The sequence below is a fragment of the Taudactylus pleione genome, unplaced genomic scaffold (assembly GCF_031769625.1).
Source record: "Taudactylus pleione unplaced genomic scaffold, aTauple2 ptg000471l, whole genome shotgun sequence".
NCBI classification, from domain to species: Eukaryota; Metazoa; Chordata; class Amphibia; order Anura; family Myobatrachidae; genus Taudactylus; species Taudactylus pleione.
This window is the reverse complement of record NW_028284873.1, coordinates 468163-488047: the sequence shown is the minus strand read 5'-3', so window position 1 is coordinate 488047 and position 19885 is coordinate 468163. Positions and strand designations below refer to the sequence as shown.

The window sequence follows — 19885 nt, the reverse complement described above, 5'->3', positions numbered from 1 at the left end:
CAGAAGCCACATATGTAGCAGCTCCTATTCTAAATGAGTGAGTACCAAAATCACCCGGCTCAAGCCCTAAAGATGCCAAACAATGCTTCAAAACATGACAAAACTGGTATTTCGTAACCAGGGATCCATCCTCATGCATCAACCATGCCCCATCCCATTCGCCATGCATCTGCTCAAAGGCGCGTGCCAGCACCATCGGACATACTGCAGGAATGGGATATGGTTGAAGTGAAAGCCAGCACCCTCTACCAGCCTGGTCCATCTAGGAGTGCAGTATAAGGCATAACATCACATCTGTGTGTACAGTTATGTCCGCAATAGTGAGTGGTGGGGCAGCCCTCTTAGAGGGGGCAACTAATTTTTAGACCCAAAATGGCAGAACCTAATTGTAACAGCAAGCATTTAAAGCTAAAAAACAGGGAGCGCAGCCACCAAGTAAAGCAACATGGAAATATTAATGGGATGCCTGTCATCATAGCAAAGGCTGCGGCCCCGGGCCTAGTCCGGTACAGGGTACGGAGGCCTCGCCAGACGCTGGAGTAGGAGGCAGGAGTGGCGGGATTTTGTAAGTAATCCAGGGAGGGTGGATTTCAGAAAAGAGTGGAGGGCCGGTCTAATTTATTAATAAGCTGATAATTCTCTTTTTAGAGAGAGACAGTAAGGGTTTTCAATTCAGCCACATTGTGGAAAACTTCTCCACTTCTCTGCTCATTCACAGTTAACTTCTTGGATAGCTGTTTAATCTGTGATTTAATATAATGCACCACTTGATTCAGCTTGGCAGACTGAGCTTCCATTAATGGACCCATGGTATCCTGTATAGCCTTAACCACCACCTCATATGTAACAAGATCCACTGAGGGGGGAGAGGACGGTTAGGAGAGCACAAGCTTGTCAGCTGCAGCTTCATCGTCTGTGCTCTCTTCAGTATGTGTAAAGGCAGCGGCGACCATATTGGATTCAGACTTCTTTTTTCAGAGCGCTGGGGCTGATGTTTAGACGCCATGGGGACAGTTAAAATTCTGCCCATCCAGAGCTGTGATGTTACCTCCCGTGTGTGGGGGATAATAACGGGGATTGAGCGCCCGAATGCTGGGGTGGCGGTGGAGCCACAAGAGTTGGCGTCCGTTCACTTGGGCACCAGAACTGGAAGTCAGAACCATGGTTAACGAGGACTGTTATCTGGAAGAACCCACTGCCCTTCTGGGGGTGCATTTATGGTACAGTAGACTATTGCAGTGTCAGGCACTCTATCTGCATATGTCCAAGTTCCCCACATTCAAGACAGGTTAGTTTAGCCAGCCTCTGATTCACCTCTCTTTCCACAGGGTTGTCACGGCCAGGGTATTCACGGCCAGGGTATTTCAGCATGGCGCTATGCGGGTGTTACCTGTGAGGTCGTTGTGGGGGGCTTTGGCTGCGCGTGCTGTTGTGCGGGCCTGTTGTCACTCTGCGCTGGTAAGGCCTGGCAGCGTCTCCATTCCGTTTGGCTTGGGCGCCGCCATTTTGCCTTCTGGCCATGTGATGCAGCTGGCCAATCCTGGTGAGTCACATGTTCCCTCCGGCCAGTAACAGCACGGCATGGGGTATTTAGGAAGGTTCAGTGCCTTCCTTCTTTGCCAGTGCAATGTGTATCTCTGCCTAGCTGAGAGGGAGTTCTCTGTGCTTATCCTGTTCCTGTTAAATTCGCTGTCTGCCAGTCTGCCTGTCAGCTCCTAGCTTCTGCTGGACTACCCCGCTTCCTCCACCACCCTTGCCCATACCTGAGTGCCTGAGCCTGCTGACATCCTGCTCATTTGCCTTAAGGCCCCCATACATCAGAGATGGATTGCAGCAATCGTGCAATTTGCAATCGATTGTGTATAAAAATCTGCAATGTATGGGCTTCACAGATCGCAGATTGCAACCAAAAAGTGATTGGAATTGTTTAATCAGATTGTCCAACATGTTGGATTTCACAGATCGATTGGGGCTGTAGATTGCTAGTGTATGGCCATGATCAGCAGATTTGCAGACTGTTACCAGTAAAATGATGGGCCTTTCAAGATTGTCCGATCTGTGTTTTCTGCAATCGATCTGCAAATCACTGAAAAAGATCTGTAATGTATGGGCACAGATTGCTCGATTGGGAAATCCTAAGATCGGGCAATAAATCTTCAAATTGTTCAATTGTGGTTTTCAGATTGCTGATGTATGGGGGCCTTTAGTTCACCACCTGCACACCTGGTTTATTATTTTCCTGCATCACTACCTGCATACCTGGTTGATTATTCCAGTCTCACTACCTGCACACCTGGACAGTTCTAATTGTTTCTACTTGGACATTAACCCATTACTCCCACCACAGAACTCTAGTGCATGCTTATATATACCTGGACTTTTATTTACTGCCATATTTTATGTCTACTCAAGCACGTATTAAAGAACCTAGTTTTATATTCAAACACGCTTCTGTGATCGCTGATGCTACCATCCCGGGTCCACAAACAACCCAGAACATAACAGTTTGCACTGGCCCCATGGAGCCAGCCACGGATCAGGAGTCAGGAGTGGATTTGCTCCGATGCATTTCTGGTCGTTTAGAAAATCTGGAAAACATGCAGCATCAGATGGCTCAATTCCTGCAAGAGATGTCTAAGCGACAGGATAGTTTGCAAACTTCCTTTTCTACCCCAGGAGTACCATCCACTACATCCGCATCAGCATCTGGGAATACGGGAGGCAGATCATCTCCCCGCTTACATGTTCCTTTACCAAGTAAATTTGACGGCAACCCTAAACTCTGCCGAGGATTCCTAAATCAGTGTGACATACATTTTAACCTGCAGCCTGACAACTTTCTAACTGCAAGAACTAAAGTGGCTTATATAGTCTCTCTGTTATCCGGCCAGGCCTTGGAATGGGCTTCCCCACTCTGGGAGCGCTCAGATCCGCTGCTGGATAATTACGCAAGCTTTGTGTCATCCTTCAGGAGGATTTTCGATGAACCTGGGCGTACTGTATCAGCATCATCAAACATCATGACACTGAGACAAGGGGTCCGTCCTGTCAGTCAATATGCCGTGCAATTTAAAATTTTAGCATCAGAGCTCTCACCTCGGCCTTCTGGCATGAGTTGTCAGACCGACTAAAGGATGATCTAGTCACTCGAGAGCTTCCTACTAATGTGAACGACATGATTTCGTTGTGTATCAAAGTTGACCTACGCTTCAGGGAACGTCAGGCTGAAAAACACAGAACTGACCGGCAAAGGTCATTTGCCCCCTCCATTTCTACCCATCCCATTCCTTCTCCTACTGAAGAGGAACCTATGCAGGTGAATCATACACACCTCTCCAAAGAAGAACGTCAGAGAAGAATGCAAAAGAACCTCTGTCTGTACTGAGGAGAGTCCGGTCACCTACTGATCTCCTGCCCCCGTAAACCGGGAAATGCCAAATCCTAACTGACCCTGGAGACATTAAGTCCATCCAGCCCATCTCCAAAAATTAAAGCTTTCACGATTACCGTAGGTTTGGATCTTAAACCCAAACCTGTCTTTGCTACTGCTCTACTTGACTCGGGAGCAGCCGGAAATTTAATAGCGTCTAGTTTCATAGATAAATTTCAGATTCCTTGTTTGTCTCTCAACCATGTCATCTGTCTGACCTCTATAGACGGACGCCCTCTAACTAACGGGATAGTCACCAAGGAAAGTCAACCAGTTTTGGTCCGAATTGGGGCACTTCATTCTGAGTCCTTAAAATTCCTGGTGATATCAGAGGCCTCTCAAGAAATTGTTCTTGGTCTACCCTGGTTGCATCAACATAATCCCAGGATAGATTGGAGTTCTATGCAGATCCTGTCATGGGGTATGGACTGTCAGAAATCCTGTCTCCAAAAATTCGACCTGTAAGAAAGGCAGTTCCATTAGTTTCTTCTGCCATTCCCAAGGAATATCAGATGTTCGCCGATGTGTTCTCTGAGCAGCAAGCAAATATCTTACCTCCTCATAGGGAATGGGACTGTCCAATTGATTTGATACCTGGTAAGATACCACCTCGTGGTTGTACCTATATGCTGTCCTTGCCTGAGACTCAAGCCATGACCGAGTACATCCGGGACAACCTGGCAAAGGGGTACATTCGCCCCTCTACTTCATCTGCCGGAGCTGGGTTTTTCTTTGTTGGCAAGAAGGACGGTGGTTTAAAACCATGTATCGATTATCGAGGCCTTAATGACATTACTGTAAAGAATCGATACCCTCTTCCCCTGATTACTGAGTTGTTTGATAGGGTCAAGGGCTCTGTCATTTTTTCTAAATTAGATCTAAGAGGGGCTTACAATCTCATTCGTATTTGAGCTGGCAATGAATGGTAGACCTCTGTTAATACCAGAGATGGACATTTCGAATATTTAGTAATGCCTTTTGGATTGTGCAACGCCCCTGCTGTCTTTCAGAGTTTCGTTAATGAGATTTTCCGGGACCTATTATATGTTTCAGTTGTTGTCTATCTGGACGATATACTGATTTTTTCATCCTCTGTAGCTAAACATCATGAACATGTTAAAGAAGTTTTGACCCGTTTGAGAGAGAACCACCTTTACTGCAAACTGGAGAAGTGTGTCTTTGGAGTGCCCAGTGTACCTTTTCTCGGCTATGTAATTTCTGGCTCCAGTTTGGAAATGGACCCCAAGAAGGTACAAGCAATTCTGGATTGGACCCGACCTCAGACACTGAAAGCCATCCAGAGATTGTTGGGCTTCGCCAATTATTATAGATGCTTCATTAAGGGATTTTCTACATTGCTGGCTCCCATTACAGCCTTGACCAACAAGGGTGCTAATCCTGTCCAATGGTCACCTGAGGCAGAGTCTGCTTTTCATCTTCTAAAACAGGCCTTTATCTCAGCACCTGTTCTTCGACAACCAGATCTGCAGGCCTTTTTGTTGGAAGTAGACGCATCATCTGAAGCTGTGGGAGCAGTCCTGTCTCAACGTTATGAGGACAATCGAGTCCATCCTTGTGGGTTCTTTTCTAAAAAATTCTCACCTGTTGAAAGGAACTACGCCATAGGTGAGCAAGAACTACTAGCTGTAAAGTTGGTTTTGAAGGAATGGAGATATTTGCTAGAAGGCGCTAAGTTTCCATTTACTTTATTTACGAACCATAGAAATCTTCTATTTCTGAAAAACCTTCAATGTGTGAGTCCTCATTTAGCCCGCTGGGCAATATTCTTTGCCAGATTTCAGTTCACCCTGACCTTCCGGTCTGGAGCACTTAATCAGAAGGCTGATGCCCTATCGAGATCTCTCCTCTGACATGATCAATCTGAAAATCAAAGCAATACCCCTGTCTTGGAATCAAGAGTTTTCACCACATTACAGGTTCAGCCTCCTACAGGAAAATCATTTGTGGTCCCGGAATTAAGGAAGCGGCTTCTCACTTGGGCACATTCCTCTCGCTTCACAGGGCACTCAGGCACTCGGAAGACCTTGGAGTTCCTGAAAAGACACTATTGGTGGCCTTCTAGGAAGGCAGATATAATGGAGTTCATCTCTTCCTGCTCCTCCTGGGCCCAGCATAAATCACCAAGACAAGCTCCAGCTGGGGAATTGCTTACACTATCTACTCCATCGCATCCATGGACGCATCTCTCCATGGATTTCGTCACAGACCTGCCAGTCTCTCAAGGCTTCAATACTATCTGGGTTGTAATAGATCGATTCTCTAAGATGGTCCACTATATACCTTTGAAGAAGTTACCTTCTGCTCCTGACCTGGCACAGTTGTTCGTTCAACACATATTTCGTCTTCATGGCCTTCCTGCTGTAATTGTCTCTGGCCGTGGTGTGCAGTTTACTGCAAAATTCTGGAGGGCTTTGTGTTCTGTTCTTCAAGTGAAGATAAACTTTTCCACAGCCTACCATCCGAGAGAGTTAATCAAGATCTAGAGACTTTCTTAAGAATCTTTATGACATCTTCCCAGGACAATTGGGCTGCCTTGCTGCCGTGGGCCGAGTTTGCACATAATGCTTCCTACCACTTGTCAACTAACCAAACGCCATTTCAGGTTGTTTATGGCCTTCATATATATATACACCGGAGGAAATAAGCGGCACTTGGAGATTTTTCAAAAGGCTTGTTTAATGTGTACCCAAACACATAACACCAATGTTTCGGGGCATGTGTTTGGTGTTATGTGTTTGGGTACACATTAAACAAGCCTTTTGAAAAATCTCCAAGTGCCGCTGATTTCCTACGGTGTGCTATTACTGCGCAGAGAGCACTGGAGTACATTAATGCTGGTTCAGTTGAGTGCCAATCCGGTGGATTATTTTATATATATATATATAGATATATATATAGTTAATATAATATATATATATATATATATATATATATAACAGACTTATATTGTGAATTATAAAAATAAATGCCATATATATATATATATATATATAGTTGTGCATTTATATAACAATAATTTGTAATATAATGTTTTATTTGAATATATATACTCTATGGGCTTGCTTCAGCAAGAAAAGCTTTTCTGCTTATACGCACGAAACGCAGTTACTAATATCAGCGGTGATATGTAAATATTGCATTCGCATTGCGGTCGCAGCCTGACATAAGGATGCCCACTTCCCCTTACACACATCTGTATACTTGGCCAACATAGCTAAACAATCGGTAATATTGAGTAACATCGGACCCATACACACAGTTAAGGCAGGTCAGACATCACTCAGAAATTGCTTACTTCTGTGCACGCTATGGGGCCTCAGGCTTTGTATGGTATTGCAGTGGCTAATTTATTCATGCCCATGCAACGGCGTTGAAACGCACTGGCACACCTGCGTTCTCCTGACCACCCCCCGTCACCACCCACAAAATAACCGTTCCTGTCAATCACTCTGCCATGGGTCTGCGTATCCCCTGATATCGCTGTCCCGATCTCAGTGGATAGTTTGTGCACTGCGATGCATACACATGCGCAGAACAATTGCGTGCGTATAAGCAATTGCGTTCCTTGCTGAATCAGGCCCATGTATGGGAGAAGTGTCACTGAAAGACTCTCACTTCACTTTCACCACAGCATTTTAAAGTGGGGGGCGGGGCTACGATGATGCAATTCAATGTGGATAACGCCAGCCCCCCACGGACCACCCACTCATGCTTAGCAAGAGGACAGCTGCGGGGGGGATGCGGGCGGGTGGCGGCCAGCTCCGGGAACCTGCCTATTCTTCCAGGCGGCTGGAAGCACCATCCGATTTTCAGGAGCCTCCCGGCCTTTCCGGAATGGAAGGTAAATATGACTTGGGATGAAGCGGTAACTCCAAGTATGACATGGGGTGAAGCGCATAACGTGAGCAGTTACTGATTTCACACTTAACACCCGTTCATATTTCTTCTCCCCAGTGAGACTATAAAAGGATGATGTCTCATAAGAAGAAAAGGAAGAATCGATCTGGCCTGAGCACAATGTCATATCATTTCTGTATATTATTTGCACATGCTATGTTTTCCCCAAAGTCTAGTGCTGTGAAGCACTGTGGCACCAGACAGAGCAGGTAGAGATGATAATAACAATAATATAGAATACTAAACTACAGTACTACTTTTAGAGTGGAAGGTGCTACCATCAATTTAAGCATAAATGCAGACCGTTGAACAAAGAATAATAAAGTTAGATACAATAGTACTGGTTTACCTTCAAAGTCCACATCTCCAACTAACATGGTCTTTCCTGTGACTGGATCGTCTATGTGATTAATGCCAACATCAATTATAGCGGCCCCTTCTTTAATCATGTCTGCTGTGATCAGCTTTGGAACACCTGTAATAAATATCAGATATGTTTAATAGGGAACACACACACATACTGTATATATATATTTATTTATATTTATTATCTATGCTACATCCAAATAGTGTAATTAAAATAATTTATTACCAGATAGTAATAATTTATTACCTTGTTTTCAGTTGCATGTAATGTAAGTGCAATTTTGGATGCCTGCAGCGTCCGGAATAATACTGTGACTATTCTGTGTTATATGCATCTGTACAATCGCACGCCCTCGCTCCTGAAGAGCGGCCCTCATCACTATCATCAGCAATTACACCTACCCCATGCTATGTGCAAGAGATCCATCCAAGTTTGGCATCCACAGTACATACACATGACTCAAATAGTGAGTTATTCTGGCTGCATACCCATGACACACCCACAAAAAAGTTCTCAGACATTCGTATGTAAGTTACCACCCAGCTGCCCCTCAGTGACGCCTATTCAGTAACCGCAGAGAAACAGCTCCGATACATATGACTTACAAAGCTCATAAGTTTGCAAAGATGCATAAGCAGACTGCGATACATGTGCGGCCGCATTCAGTCTTATGTGCGACTTAGATTCATGCCTAGATTTCATTACTTGTTTTTTTGTTTTATTGAGACAAAATTACACTTTTTTCCACAAAAAAACCTTCGGCAGAGTAGGTATGTAGCAGACTGAGCTGATTCTTTTCATATGTGACACTTCTATATCAGTGTGTCACTGAGTCTCTGAATCTGTATACAAAGTGCTACAATGTAGCAGCCACAGCTTTTTCTTATTACACGTTGTGCTTCATCTACATGATTAACGCTAGCACGCAAAAGTGCACGCAGCAGAGTTTATCGGCAGTCACCAGTCTGTAAATAGCCTACAAAATCCTTCCCTTGTGTACATTTTAGGGATGTGCAGGTTCGGATAGGTTCGAGTTTGCACGTTGAGTTTGGATTTTACCCTCCAAAAAAACGGAACTCAGAAAGAGGCAAAACGTCATCTTACATGGACGAACATCATCATTCCTGGAATGATGATGTTCGTCCATGTAAGATGACGTTTTGCCTCTTTCTGAGTTCCGTTTTTTTGGAGGGAAAAATCCGAACTCAACGTGCAAACTCGAACCTATCCGAGCCTGCACATCCCTAGTACATTTGTGTGTCCTTATACGCCACCATCAGTTGCACCAGCAAAAATTGTACCAGTCCTTGGCAACATCTTCATCTCACCACGGTCTCCAATACCTGTGGCTGTGCTTCTGTGAACGCAGATGCTTGCAATGACATGCCCGCAAAACTCCCATAATATGCCCACTGAACTGACTATTTTTGCATGCACTACTCAGCACGTCCTAGTGACCACAAAGTAATGACCATCACATTACCCCACACTTCTGATGCTGTCTGTTCTTATCACAACACCACCTTTGTGCGTACACTCAGGGTAACACGCATGTGTCGTAGAAGATTTCAGAATCTTTCTCGCAGTTGCAAAGAATCGCTCAACTACAGGTGCATCGGCATGGCATGCAGATTGCATTAGTCTCTGAGTTAGGCTGTGACATCACAAGGGAGGTACGGGCTGCACCAGGGTGTCACCAACCGAGGGGTAACACCAAAGTGTCAACTCCTCAGTGACAAGAGCTGGGTGCTGCACTGTAGCATTACTTGCAGCACTCTGCTTCTGACACAATGAGGTTGCCAGTACTGCACATAGACTGGTCCCCAAGGGCAGTCCGCATCTCTGGGACCCCCGAAGTGAGTAAAATGGGGGGGTTCGGGCTGTAAGGCCACGCCCCCTTTTGCCACGCACTCTACAACCTTCCCCGCACTGGGTGTCACCACGGGGAGGGACACCGCTGGAGTCAGGCCCTTTGTTTTCAATAAAATATTCATACACTCAATATTAAGTTAATTTGATATACATTGTATTTATACAGCTGGTTTAATATTATGCAGATAGCAGATATTCATAAATCAGTAAAAATAAAGTAGAAATAAAGTTATCTAAAATAGTACTTTTCCACAGCATTGTCAATGCAGATAGCATTTTCTTTCGGTACCATCGATGACTAATAATATAGGCACTTTATTGTTTTTTCTATGTCATTTTAATCATTGTTATTAACTTTTAATTGGTAAAGCATGTTTCATCATGCAGTACAAAGAGCTGGTATTGTATGTCATAGACATCCCACGGAATGTCAGAACATTGAAACACATGCCCCAGAGCTAGGGGTTCTGAAAAGATTACTACTTACACATCATCTCTTTTAAAGTAAATGTCACTAGTGTTTCCTGCCTGTCACAGGGAGTGCATAGTGATACATGAGGACAATTTTAATACTGTTTTCCCCATGCTTCTACTTAGCAGTCTAGTGTCCTCTTAGATTGCTGCTTACTGTATATACAGTATAAGTGGGTTGCCTTCTACCTTACTGAATCTCTAAGCTGCATTCAGTGTTAGTTACTGTACACTATTTAGTCATTGACTGATCAGCTTTACATGCTTAAAACATCAACATCTCCTGGCTACAAACATTTTACAATCCATCTTATTGAAAAAATTGGAGAAGCTTAAGAAAACATTATTAACTGTAATTAAAGGCCACTTTTTTTTACTAATTCATAAATATAAGGGTCTATTTATCATGTAAAAAATGTGTGTGGTGATAGTTAAGGTTTCAACTCACAGCGAGTTTAATGTATAAATTGGACGTGTTCATCACACTTAGGGCCTGATTCGGACCCACTCGCGAGCGGCTGTCCGCTCGCAAGTGGGTCGATGTTGTGCACTGCGCATGCACACGACGGCGGGAGCTCCGTCGTGCGCATGCGCCAGACGCGACGGGCGAAGGACTTTCCTTCGCTCGTTGTGTCTGATCAAAGGGGGCGTGCTGTCGATGTTGATTGATAGCATGCCCCCTTTGGTGGGCGTGCCGGGGGCGTGCCTCCCTGACGGGGGCGTTCCCAAGGGAACGCCTAACATCAGAAGCCGGCCCACTGACATCACTAGTGATGTCAGTGGGAGTGATTTTGGCTTTGAAAGAGCCAAAATCACTCCAGGGCCTTGCGGTTGAAAACCTCAACCGCAGGCTCCATCTCGCAGTGGCGATGGACGCGATGGTCAAGACCATCGCGGCCATCAAACTGCACGCTCGTATAGGCTGTGGGTGGTGACCCACAGCTATACGAGCGTCCAGGAGGACGCTCCATAATTATGGAGGCCGGCCCTCATTCAGAGCGTGCGCTCTGCTCAGAGCGTACGGCTCTGAATGAGGGCCTTAATTATCACTTCCAAAAAGCTGCTCCTGCAAAGACAGCTTTTAGGAAAGTGTGAGATACTTCCCCTGCTTCTCCGGAGTTCCCACCTCGCATCCTTTCCCCAATGACCAGGCTCCCTCTCCACATTCTCTCCCCAGTGTCCAGGCTCCCTTTCCGCATCCTCTCCCCAGTGTCCAGGCTCCCTCTCCGCATCCTCTCCCCAGTGTCCAGGCTCCCTCTCCACATCCTCTCCCCAGTGTCCAGGCTCCCTCCCCACATCCTCTCCCCAGTGTCCAGGCTCCCTCCACGCATCCTCTCCCCAGTGTCCAGGGTCCCTCCCCACATCCTCTCCCCAGTGTCCAGGCTCCCTCCATGCATCCTCTCCCCAGTGTACAGGCTCCCTCACCACATCATCTCCCCAGTGTCCAGGCTCCCTCTCCACATCCTCTCCCCAGTGTCCAGGCTCCCTTTACGCATCCTCTCCCCAGTGTCCAGGCTCCCTCCACGCATCCTCTCCCCAGTGTCCAGGCTCCCTCTCCACATCCTCTCCCCAGTGTCCAGGCTCCCTCCCCACATCCTCTCCCCAGTGTCCAGGCTCCCTCCACGCATCCTCTCCCCAGTGTCCAGGGTCCCTCCCCACATCCTCTCCCCAGTGTCCAGGCTCCCTCCACGCATCCTCTCCCCAGTGTCCAGGCTCCCTCTCCACATCCTATCCCCAGTGTCCAGGCTCCCTCTCCACATCCTCTCCCCAGTGTCCAGGCTCCCTCTCCGCATCCTCTCCCCATTGTCCAGGCTCCCTCTCCCCAGTGTCCAGGCTCCTCCTCTGCATCGTCTCCCTAGTGTCCAGGCTCCTCCTCTGCATCCTCTCCCTAGTGTCCAGGCTCCTTCTCTGCATCCTCTCCCAAGTTTCCAGGCTCCCTCTCTGCATCCTGTCCTCAATGTCCAGGCCCCCTTCCCCCATCCTCTCCCCAGTGTCCAGGCCCCCTCCCCACATCCTCTCCCCAGTGTCCAGGCTCCTTCTCTGCATCCTCTCCCCAGTGTCCAGGCCCCCTCCCCGCATTCTCTGCTCAGTGTCCAGGCCCCCTCCCCACAACCTCTGCTCAGTGTCCAGGCGGGTTCAGTATGATTTAACGCCGGCACCCAGCCTACCTTCGATCGGTAAGCCGGGTGTCGGGCTACCGGCGTAGGTAAAATGACAGGCATCATTTAACCGTTACCAGGATTAGACAGTCGGGTAGCCGGCAGTCGGGATTTCATCCATTGGCTTCCCTACTGCTTCCCGTCCAGGCCCCCTCCTGCATTCTCTGCTCAGTGTCCATGCTCCCTCCCTGCATCCTCTCTCCAGTGTTCATGCTCCCTCCCATCGTCCTTTGCCAGGTGCCCGCTCCCTCCCCTCATCCTCTCCCAAAGGGGCATTATTTAATAAAGTGCGGGTTTTTAGAAGTGGAGATGTTGCCCATAGCAACCAATCAGATTCAACTTAACATTCCTCATCACTTAAGTCTGTTTTTAACTTCTATAATTTCATGCCTACTTGTCATTTTTTTTGTAATGGACCTATTCATTAAGCATGTAATGCATGAGATATCACCGATAACTCCTTATTACAATTCTCCGCCGATAGTTTCCACAGAATTTATGCCATTCATAAAGTTCCAAATAAGCATTTTGGCCCTGATTCAGAGCCGGACGCTCTGACCAGAGCGCTCGCTCTGAATCAGGGCCCACCTCCATAATTATGGAGCGTCCTCCTGGAAGCTCGTATAGCTGTGGGTCACCACCCACAGCCTATACGAGCGTGCAGGTTGATGGTCGCGATGGTCTTGACCATCGCGACCATTGCCACTGCGAGCCAGAGCCTGCGGTTGAGTTTCTCAACCGCAAGGCCGGGAGTGATTTTGGCTCTATCAGAGCCAAAATCACTCCCACTGACATCACTAGTGATGTCAGTGGGCCGGCTTCTGATGGTAGGCGTTCCCTTGGGAACGCCCCCATCTGGGAGGCACGCCCCCGGCACGCCCACCAAAGGGGGCGTGCTGTCAATCAACATCGACAGCACACCCCCTTTGATCAGACACAACGAGCGAAGGAAAGTCCTTCGCTCGTCGCATCTCGCGCTTGCGCACGACGGAGCTCCCTCCGTCGTGCGCATGCTCAGTGCACACCATCGACCCACTTGCGAGCGGACAGCCGCTCGCGAGTGGGTCTGAATCAAGCCCTTTGTTATTACATTTATTTTCGCTTTTTATATGAGGTATAGGCTAGCTGGATAAAAATATCTGGCCAACAAAAAGACACAAGGCAAGACGAAGTACGTAAACTCTGCAAAGTATTAATGCAATTTTAGGTGCATATATTTTATTACATTATTATTTAGAGCTGGATGCAGCAAGGGAAGAAATGTGGTCAAACCCCCAAAATGCGGGTTTAACTGCATTTCTCATATGCACCAATCCCTGGAATGCGATGGCTTGGCTGTGGTGGGTAACGCCATCTATAGATGACGTTACCCTATAGAAGCCTATGAGCTTTTATTCGGAGAGTGCTGAGAGATCCCAGCACCCCCCGTGGCAAGCGTGTCCTTCTGCCCATGCACAGAATGACACCAGAAAGACTTCTGGGTCATAGACCCGGAAGTCCCTCATTCGCAAAGGACAGTTCTTACTGAGAGAGTGGTCCTTTGTGTTTTTGTTCATGCATACCGGCATAACTAACGCTGACATGCCTGAGGAGAGTGGCGGGATGCATCTCATCCCTCCCTTAATCTGTTCCATGCATTTGAGCTATTGTTGTTCTGATGGTTTTCCCACCACCACTCTGCAGTGTATTCAGCTTGGGAGTGTTCACATTGAGCTCTCCAGGATGGTACACATGGAAATAAGGGACTCTTCAGGATAAAAAAGAAAAAGGTCACTAATGGAAGGTGCACTTATAGATTAATTAAAATCTAATAATTTTTATTAGTAGCTTCATTAGGTCTTAGATTTGATCTGTGTACATTTTGTTTTATTTTGTCTGGGGCCTGTTCTATACTGGGAGGGGGCACAGCATAAGGGGCATTACTGGGGGGCATTACTGGGAGCACATTATAAGGGGCATTACTGGGGGCTCTGCATAAGTCTGCATAAGGGGCACTACTAAGGACATTACTGGGGGCTCTGCATAAGGGGCATTACTGGGGGCACAACATAAGGGGCACTACTAAAAACATTACTGGGGGCTCTGCATAAGGGGCATTACTGGGGGCTCTGCAAAAGGGGCATTACTGGGGCCACAACATAAGGGGCATTACTGGGGGCTCTGCATAAAGGGGCATTACTGGGGGCTCTGCATAAGGGGCATTACTGGGGGCACAACATAAGGGGCATTACTGGGGGCTCTGCATAAGGGGCACTACTAAGGACATTACTGGGGGCTCTGAATAAGGGGCATTACTGGGGGCACTTCTAAGGGCATTACTGGGGGCTCTGCATAAAGGGGCATTACTGGGGGCTCAGCATAAATAGCATTACTAGGAGCACAACATAAGGGATATTACTGGGGGCTCTGCATAAGGGGCATTACTTGGGGCACAACATAAGGGGCATTACTGGGGGCACTACATCAGGAGCACTTCTAGGGGCATTACTGGGGCAATGCATAAGGGACACTACTAGGCACATTACTGGGGGGTCGGCATAAGGGGCATTACTAGGGACACTGCATAATGGGCACTACTAGGGCACTGCATAAGGGGCATTGCATAATGGGCATAAATTCAGGGGGCATTGCAAAAGGGGCTCTAATACAGGGTGGAATTGCATAAGGGGCACTACTACGGGGGCAACGCATTGGTTTTTATTAATAATAAACCTTTAAAAATTGCATATGAGAATTTTTATTTTTTTGCGGCCCACACACTCTTAGACCTTGAATATTCGGCCCGGTTGGTATTTCGAGTTTGACATGCCTGGTCTACAGGGAAGCAAATTGAAATGGAATTTAAAGTAAATACTGCTTTGGGTGACTACTATTCTTGGAAATTAAGGTAATCTTACAGTACAGTACAGTAAGGGCATGTACATGCAAGTTATACACACCCCTTTGGGATGAATCCTAATTTGGTTCACACATATCTTTAGACATGCCTTTTAGGATTTACATAGCCATAAGATAGACAGAGGTTTTAGTATACGAAGGCGGAATAAGCGTGAGTATAACTAAGAATACTATGTTTTTTGCTGTATGGCTGTTGATGACAGCCTTGTTGCTGGGCAGATTATAAGGCTGTCTGGTCAGCTGGTTGGGTGAGCCAATGATATTGCTTGAAGGAGTGGTCAGATGATCAGTATATATTGGGCTGTGTGAGCATGGACAGCCTCTTGGTTCCTGGATCTTTGAAACACTATCAGGCTGAGTAGTTTTTCCCTTTTTCTGTGCATTACCTTTCTATTCCAGTTTAATCCTTGCATCCCCCCCTGGTATATATATTCCCACTAGTGCCTCCCTTTTACATTTATCCCCTTTTCAGGCTGTACTGCCCCCCACCCCTCCCTGCCTTCTTTCCCTGTATAGCCCATTCATGCCATTTCTGCCCCCCCCCTCCACCCCCCTGTATTTGGTATTATTGAGCATATGGCACCACTCAGCCCCGGCACCATGCACCCCCCCTCCTCCACCTCCTCGTGACTGTAGGTCTCCAGCCCTTCCCGCAGCAGACCAGCACTTCACTGTGCCAGCGGGAGCTTCCGCTTTCGCGCCTCCCGCTGGCGCCTTTTGGTTCTCCCCCTAGCCCCCTTTTCCTTCACCCCCCCTGCGGGGGTGTGCGCTCCTGCACCTTCCATCGGCTTACAGCCCCGGCAACACAAGCACTTTTGCACCAGCGGGAGCTCCCGCTTTCGCGCCTCCTGCTGGCGTGCCGGTCACTGCCCTCCAGTCCCCATTTCACCTTCCCCGCCGGTGGGGGTGAGCTCCTCCCGCCGGTGCCCAGTCCCTGGCGGCGCTTGTTACTCTCTGCGCCAGCGGGGGGTCCCATCTCTGCGTCTCCCGCTGGCGTTTCCTGGCTGCCCTCCAGCCTTCACTTCACTTGCGGGGGTTACCGCTCCCGCGCCGCCCGCCGGTTTTCCGGCCACACCGCCGAGAGTGCGGCCCCGCACTCCCCTTCCTACCCCCCCCGCGCCGGGTCCACCGCGCTGGGGGGTGTCACTTTGTTTGTCAGCTGCTATAAATTTTCCCTGCCTGCGCGGCAGGCCCGGCGGCCATTTCCCATGGCGGCCATTTTGGGTCCCACCTTGGTGGTGGGATCTCAGCCCAGCATCCATTTCTTTTTTTTTTTTTTCCTAGCTGGCTTTGCAGCTTCAGCCCACATATGCCCTCTGCCTGCCCCTGCCTTTCTACCTCCTCTTGCCCTCTGCCCCTGCTTCCCCGCACCTCCTTTCTTCGTTTTTCTGCTCCCCCATTTCCCCACCCCCCGGCCGCAGGTTCATTGTTTCCCTTGCTTTACCCCCCCAATTGGTCTTATTATCTCTGCCCCTCCTTACTCTGGCTATCTTTCTTTGCCCCTTCATCCATGCCTCCTTATAATATTTTCCTAGTATGGCTCCCCACCTCTCCTATGTCTCTGCTTCCTGTACCCCATCTTCCTCTCTACCCATTATCCTTCCACCCCTGTGGGTCCCATGCACCCTCCCTGCCTTCACATCTGTCACCCCCTCCACCCCCGTGCTTGCACCCGCCTTCTCCTGCTCACCTTTCTCCTTTAGTTACAGGTCGGCCTGGCTCTGTTGGCTCCTCAAGTTGAAGCTGAAGTTCATGCAGCTGCTGTTCCATTGCGGTGGCTAGTGATCCCGTGCGTTTTGAGATTTTTATGTCGGTCGACATGGTGGCTCCGCTGTGTTAAAACATCGAAGATGGCGCCTCGCAGAAGCATTGTAGAGGAGGTTCTGGGTCCACCTGGTGCTGGCGAGTATGATTGTGTCACAAATTTTGTTATGATTCCATTTTTGTTTCTCATCTACCGTTTGCTCGCCCGCGTAAGATTGACAGGAGGGTTGCGCAGCGGTTAGTCAAGGGGTTTAGGCGATAATTACAGGGTGGTTTATGACGCAGTTATAGGGGTTAGGAAACAAGGGTACTGTACATTGTGTCAATTCAGCTTTTGCTGTGTGCTTTGCGCAGCAGCGAATAAGGATCCTCAGAAGTTAATTTGCTGATTTTTCTTGTTCAGAATCAGACAACAGAGGCGAGTGTCGCAATTTTTGTGAATATAATGGATTGGATCATGCTCCCCTTTGCCATGGGCTATTTGGCGGACAGGGTGCATGGGTGGATTTATTATACATCTGTGTTGTAGTTACATGTATGTCTAGTCCAGAAATTTGGTATGGGTTGTTTTTTATGCCCAATGCGGGTGGAACCATGTCGGTAGGGCTGTTATGCCTTTTGGGTGCAAAAGGTGTTTCAATTTGTTTATAGGTTACGCAGCAGCGTCAACCCTCCTTGGTCACTGGCTGCCTCGCTTTACCTTTTCTAAGCGGGTGTAATAATGGTTTATAAGGCATTTGTTTTGCCGGTTATGACCGCCTATGTTTTGGAGGTTGGGTTTTCGTTTGCCCTCATGCCGCACCTGCGGGGGTAACGCCTATCCGGGTATAGCCTAGGTGTATAGGAGGGTTTACCTCCCGACTAAGGGGTAGCTCCAAGGGAGCTAGTTAGGCTCAGTCGACATTTTTTGTTTGGTTTCTTTTCTCTGTGGTTATAGCCCCACGCAGGTTGTGGGTTAGTTTCGGTTTGTGCAGCATGCATCCTATACATGGTAGTATCCTATACATTGTGTAGTTCCATTATTCTACCATCCCCGTTGGTTCCTCATAGCAGTTTCCACATTTTAAGAGTTTTAGTTCGCAGTCTTGTTATGTTGACTTTCTGGTTACGTTTATTCTGGGTCAATTTTTTGGTTTGTTGTCTTGCACTCGTAGGACGGGCAATGCATGGGGTTTCAGTGGTGTTCAGTTGAATTAGCAATGATTGTTTGCCTTCGGGCGGTGCGGTTTCCGACACCTAGATCGAGAAATCCAATTTTTCTTACTTTTGTATGTTCAGGCCGGCACTGACCATGTCGGTGTAGCACAGCGTCTGGACTGATTTCTCTTCATGGGTGGGTCTCTTCGTCTGTTTGGACCTCCTCTTTTGGCACAGTCAACTTTTTCCGTGTTTTGGGGGTTCCAGTTGCGCTTGATATGAATGTAGGTTTTGTGTCCAGTTTGTCTGTTGGTGATGGAGATAGCAGGTTATGGTTGTTTGATAGGTTTTTGTAGCGTAGTGGGAAATGGACCGCATATCACACTAGACATTTAAGGTTTTGAGTCTCAGTAGAAACACTATAAAAAACAAAACAAAAAAAAAAAAACAAATTTAAAGGACTGGGTTTGTAAGTTGTTTGCTTAAAGGCGGCTTGTTTATAGGTTTACGCAGTTTGAGCGGGCACTTCATTGTTGGGTCAGGTTTCTGGTTCAATTTATCGGTGAACTAATTTTGTACTTCAGTGGCAATGAGTTTTTGCTGCAGTTTTTTACCAGTTCGGCTGGCTGGCCGGGTATTTTGAGCTTTCAGTTAGAGGAAAATTTTTCTGGGTAGTTTATTACGATGCAGGTCTTATGAGTAATGTTACTGTTGGAGCCGTTCCCAATTTTCATGGCCATATAGGCTGGTCAGTGCGACTGAGGATTAATTATTTTCTAATCTACAGAATTAGGTGTAGCTCATGCCATCTACATCTGAAACTCGTTCTTTTTGCGTTCCCTTTGTCATTTATTTTTGTGCGTTTAGGTACAGAATATTATATTTCGTCATGTAAATTGCGCTTCGGTCTCTAGTTCCAATTATACCATGGACGTAACCGTCTGCCTGGCAATTTTTGGCGAGATTATGGGCTAAGTCATCTACGGAGGGTGAGTTTTTTACAATATTTGCTTTACTTCATAGTTTGAAACCATTCGTAGCAGGGTGGGTCCAAAGCCTCTGCGGTGGCGGCGCCAACGGGTATCTCATCTATAGTAATCTTAAAGGTATACATGTACATACCCAGTCATTTATTACATGTTGGGTTAATTGGGTTCCCCGTTCGCAGCGTCTCCCGGAGGCCTTTTTTATGTGCAGTTTTTATGCGTTGCTTGTGGTTATGGGTCAGGTGGCTTCTCACGGGTGTTAGGCCTCGTTTTTACATTTTACTTTTCAGCTGCAATTTTGGAGTGTTTAGTTTCATCAGAGATTTTGTTTCAAGATATTGTTTTCCGGAGATCAGTGGTGCTTTGCAATTTTTCATGGGGCAGTGGAGACCATACAGGTGGAGGTGGATAGTTTCCTTTTCTCAACATCCAGAGGTTAATTTGCCCGGTACGCCTTGTGGTGCATTATAGATGTGGCGCCCTGCTAGTTGAGCGCAAAGATGGTTTACATTCCAATCTTATCCTGCATACTACAGTTCAATTGGAATACGAGGTTGGTTTACAGGCCCAATCTTATCCTGCGTACCACATTTTAGTTCTCTGATGTTTTTGGGCAAAGTTTTGATTGGGGCAGTTTCTTTGCTTCAGTTTCTAGTACTCATTTTCTTCAAATTGGCGCAGCGATTGCGGGGACATTCCCTGCAGAGTTTAGGGTGTGCAAACGGCTGCCTAGGAGACATGTGCAGTTGCGACTAGAGCTAGTTGCGCACCTGGTGCCAACCTGAAACATTGTTTACCAACCAATCGTTGAACGGCTAGCATTCAACAATTGGGGGGTGGTGAAGGGATTTTTTAATTTTTCCTCCCGGGAGCCTTGATCCGG

General features: G+C 47.4%; 1 protein-coding gene across 1 annotated transcript in view; it reads right to left on the bottom strand.

Moving 5' to 3' along the window:
• Positions 1 to 19885, bottom strand: part of MTHFD2L (methylenetetrahydrofolate dehydrogenase (NADP+ dependent) 2 like) — a 277906-nt gene that overhangs the window by 52538 nt on the left and 205483 nt on the right. The window contains exon 8 of the mRNA XM_088448876.1: positions 7698 to 7823. Coding sequence (XP_088305002.1) covers positions 7698 to 7823 — 126 coding nt within the window. The remainder of the gene's footprint in view (positions 1 to 7697; positions 7824 to 19885) is intronic.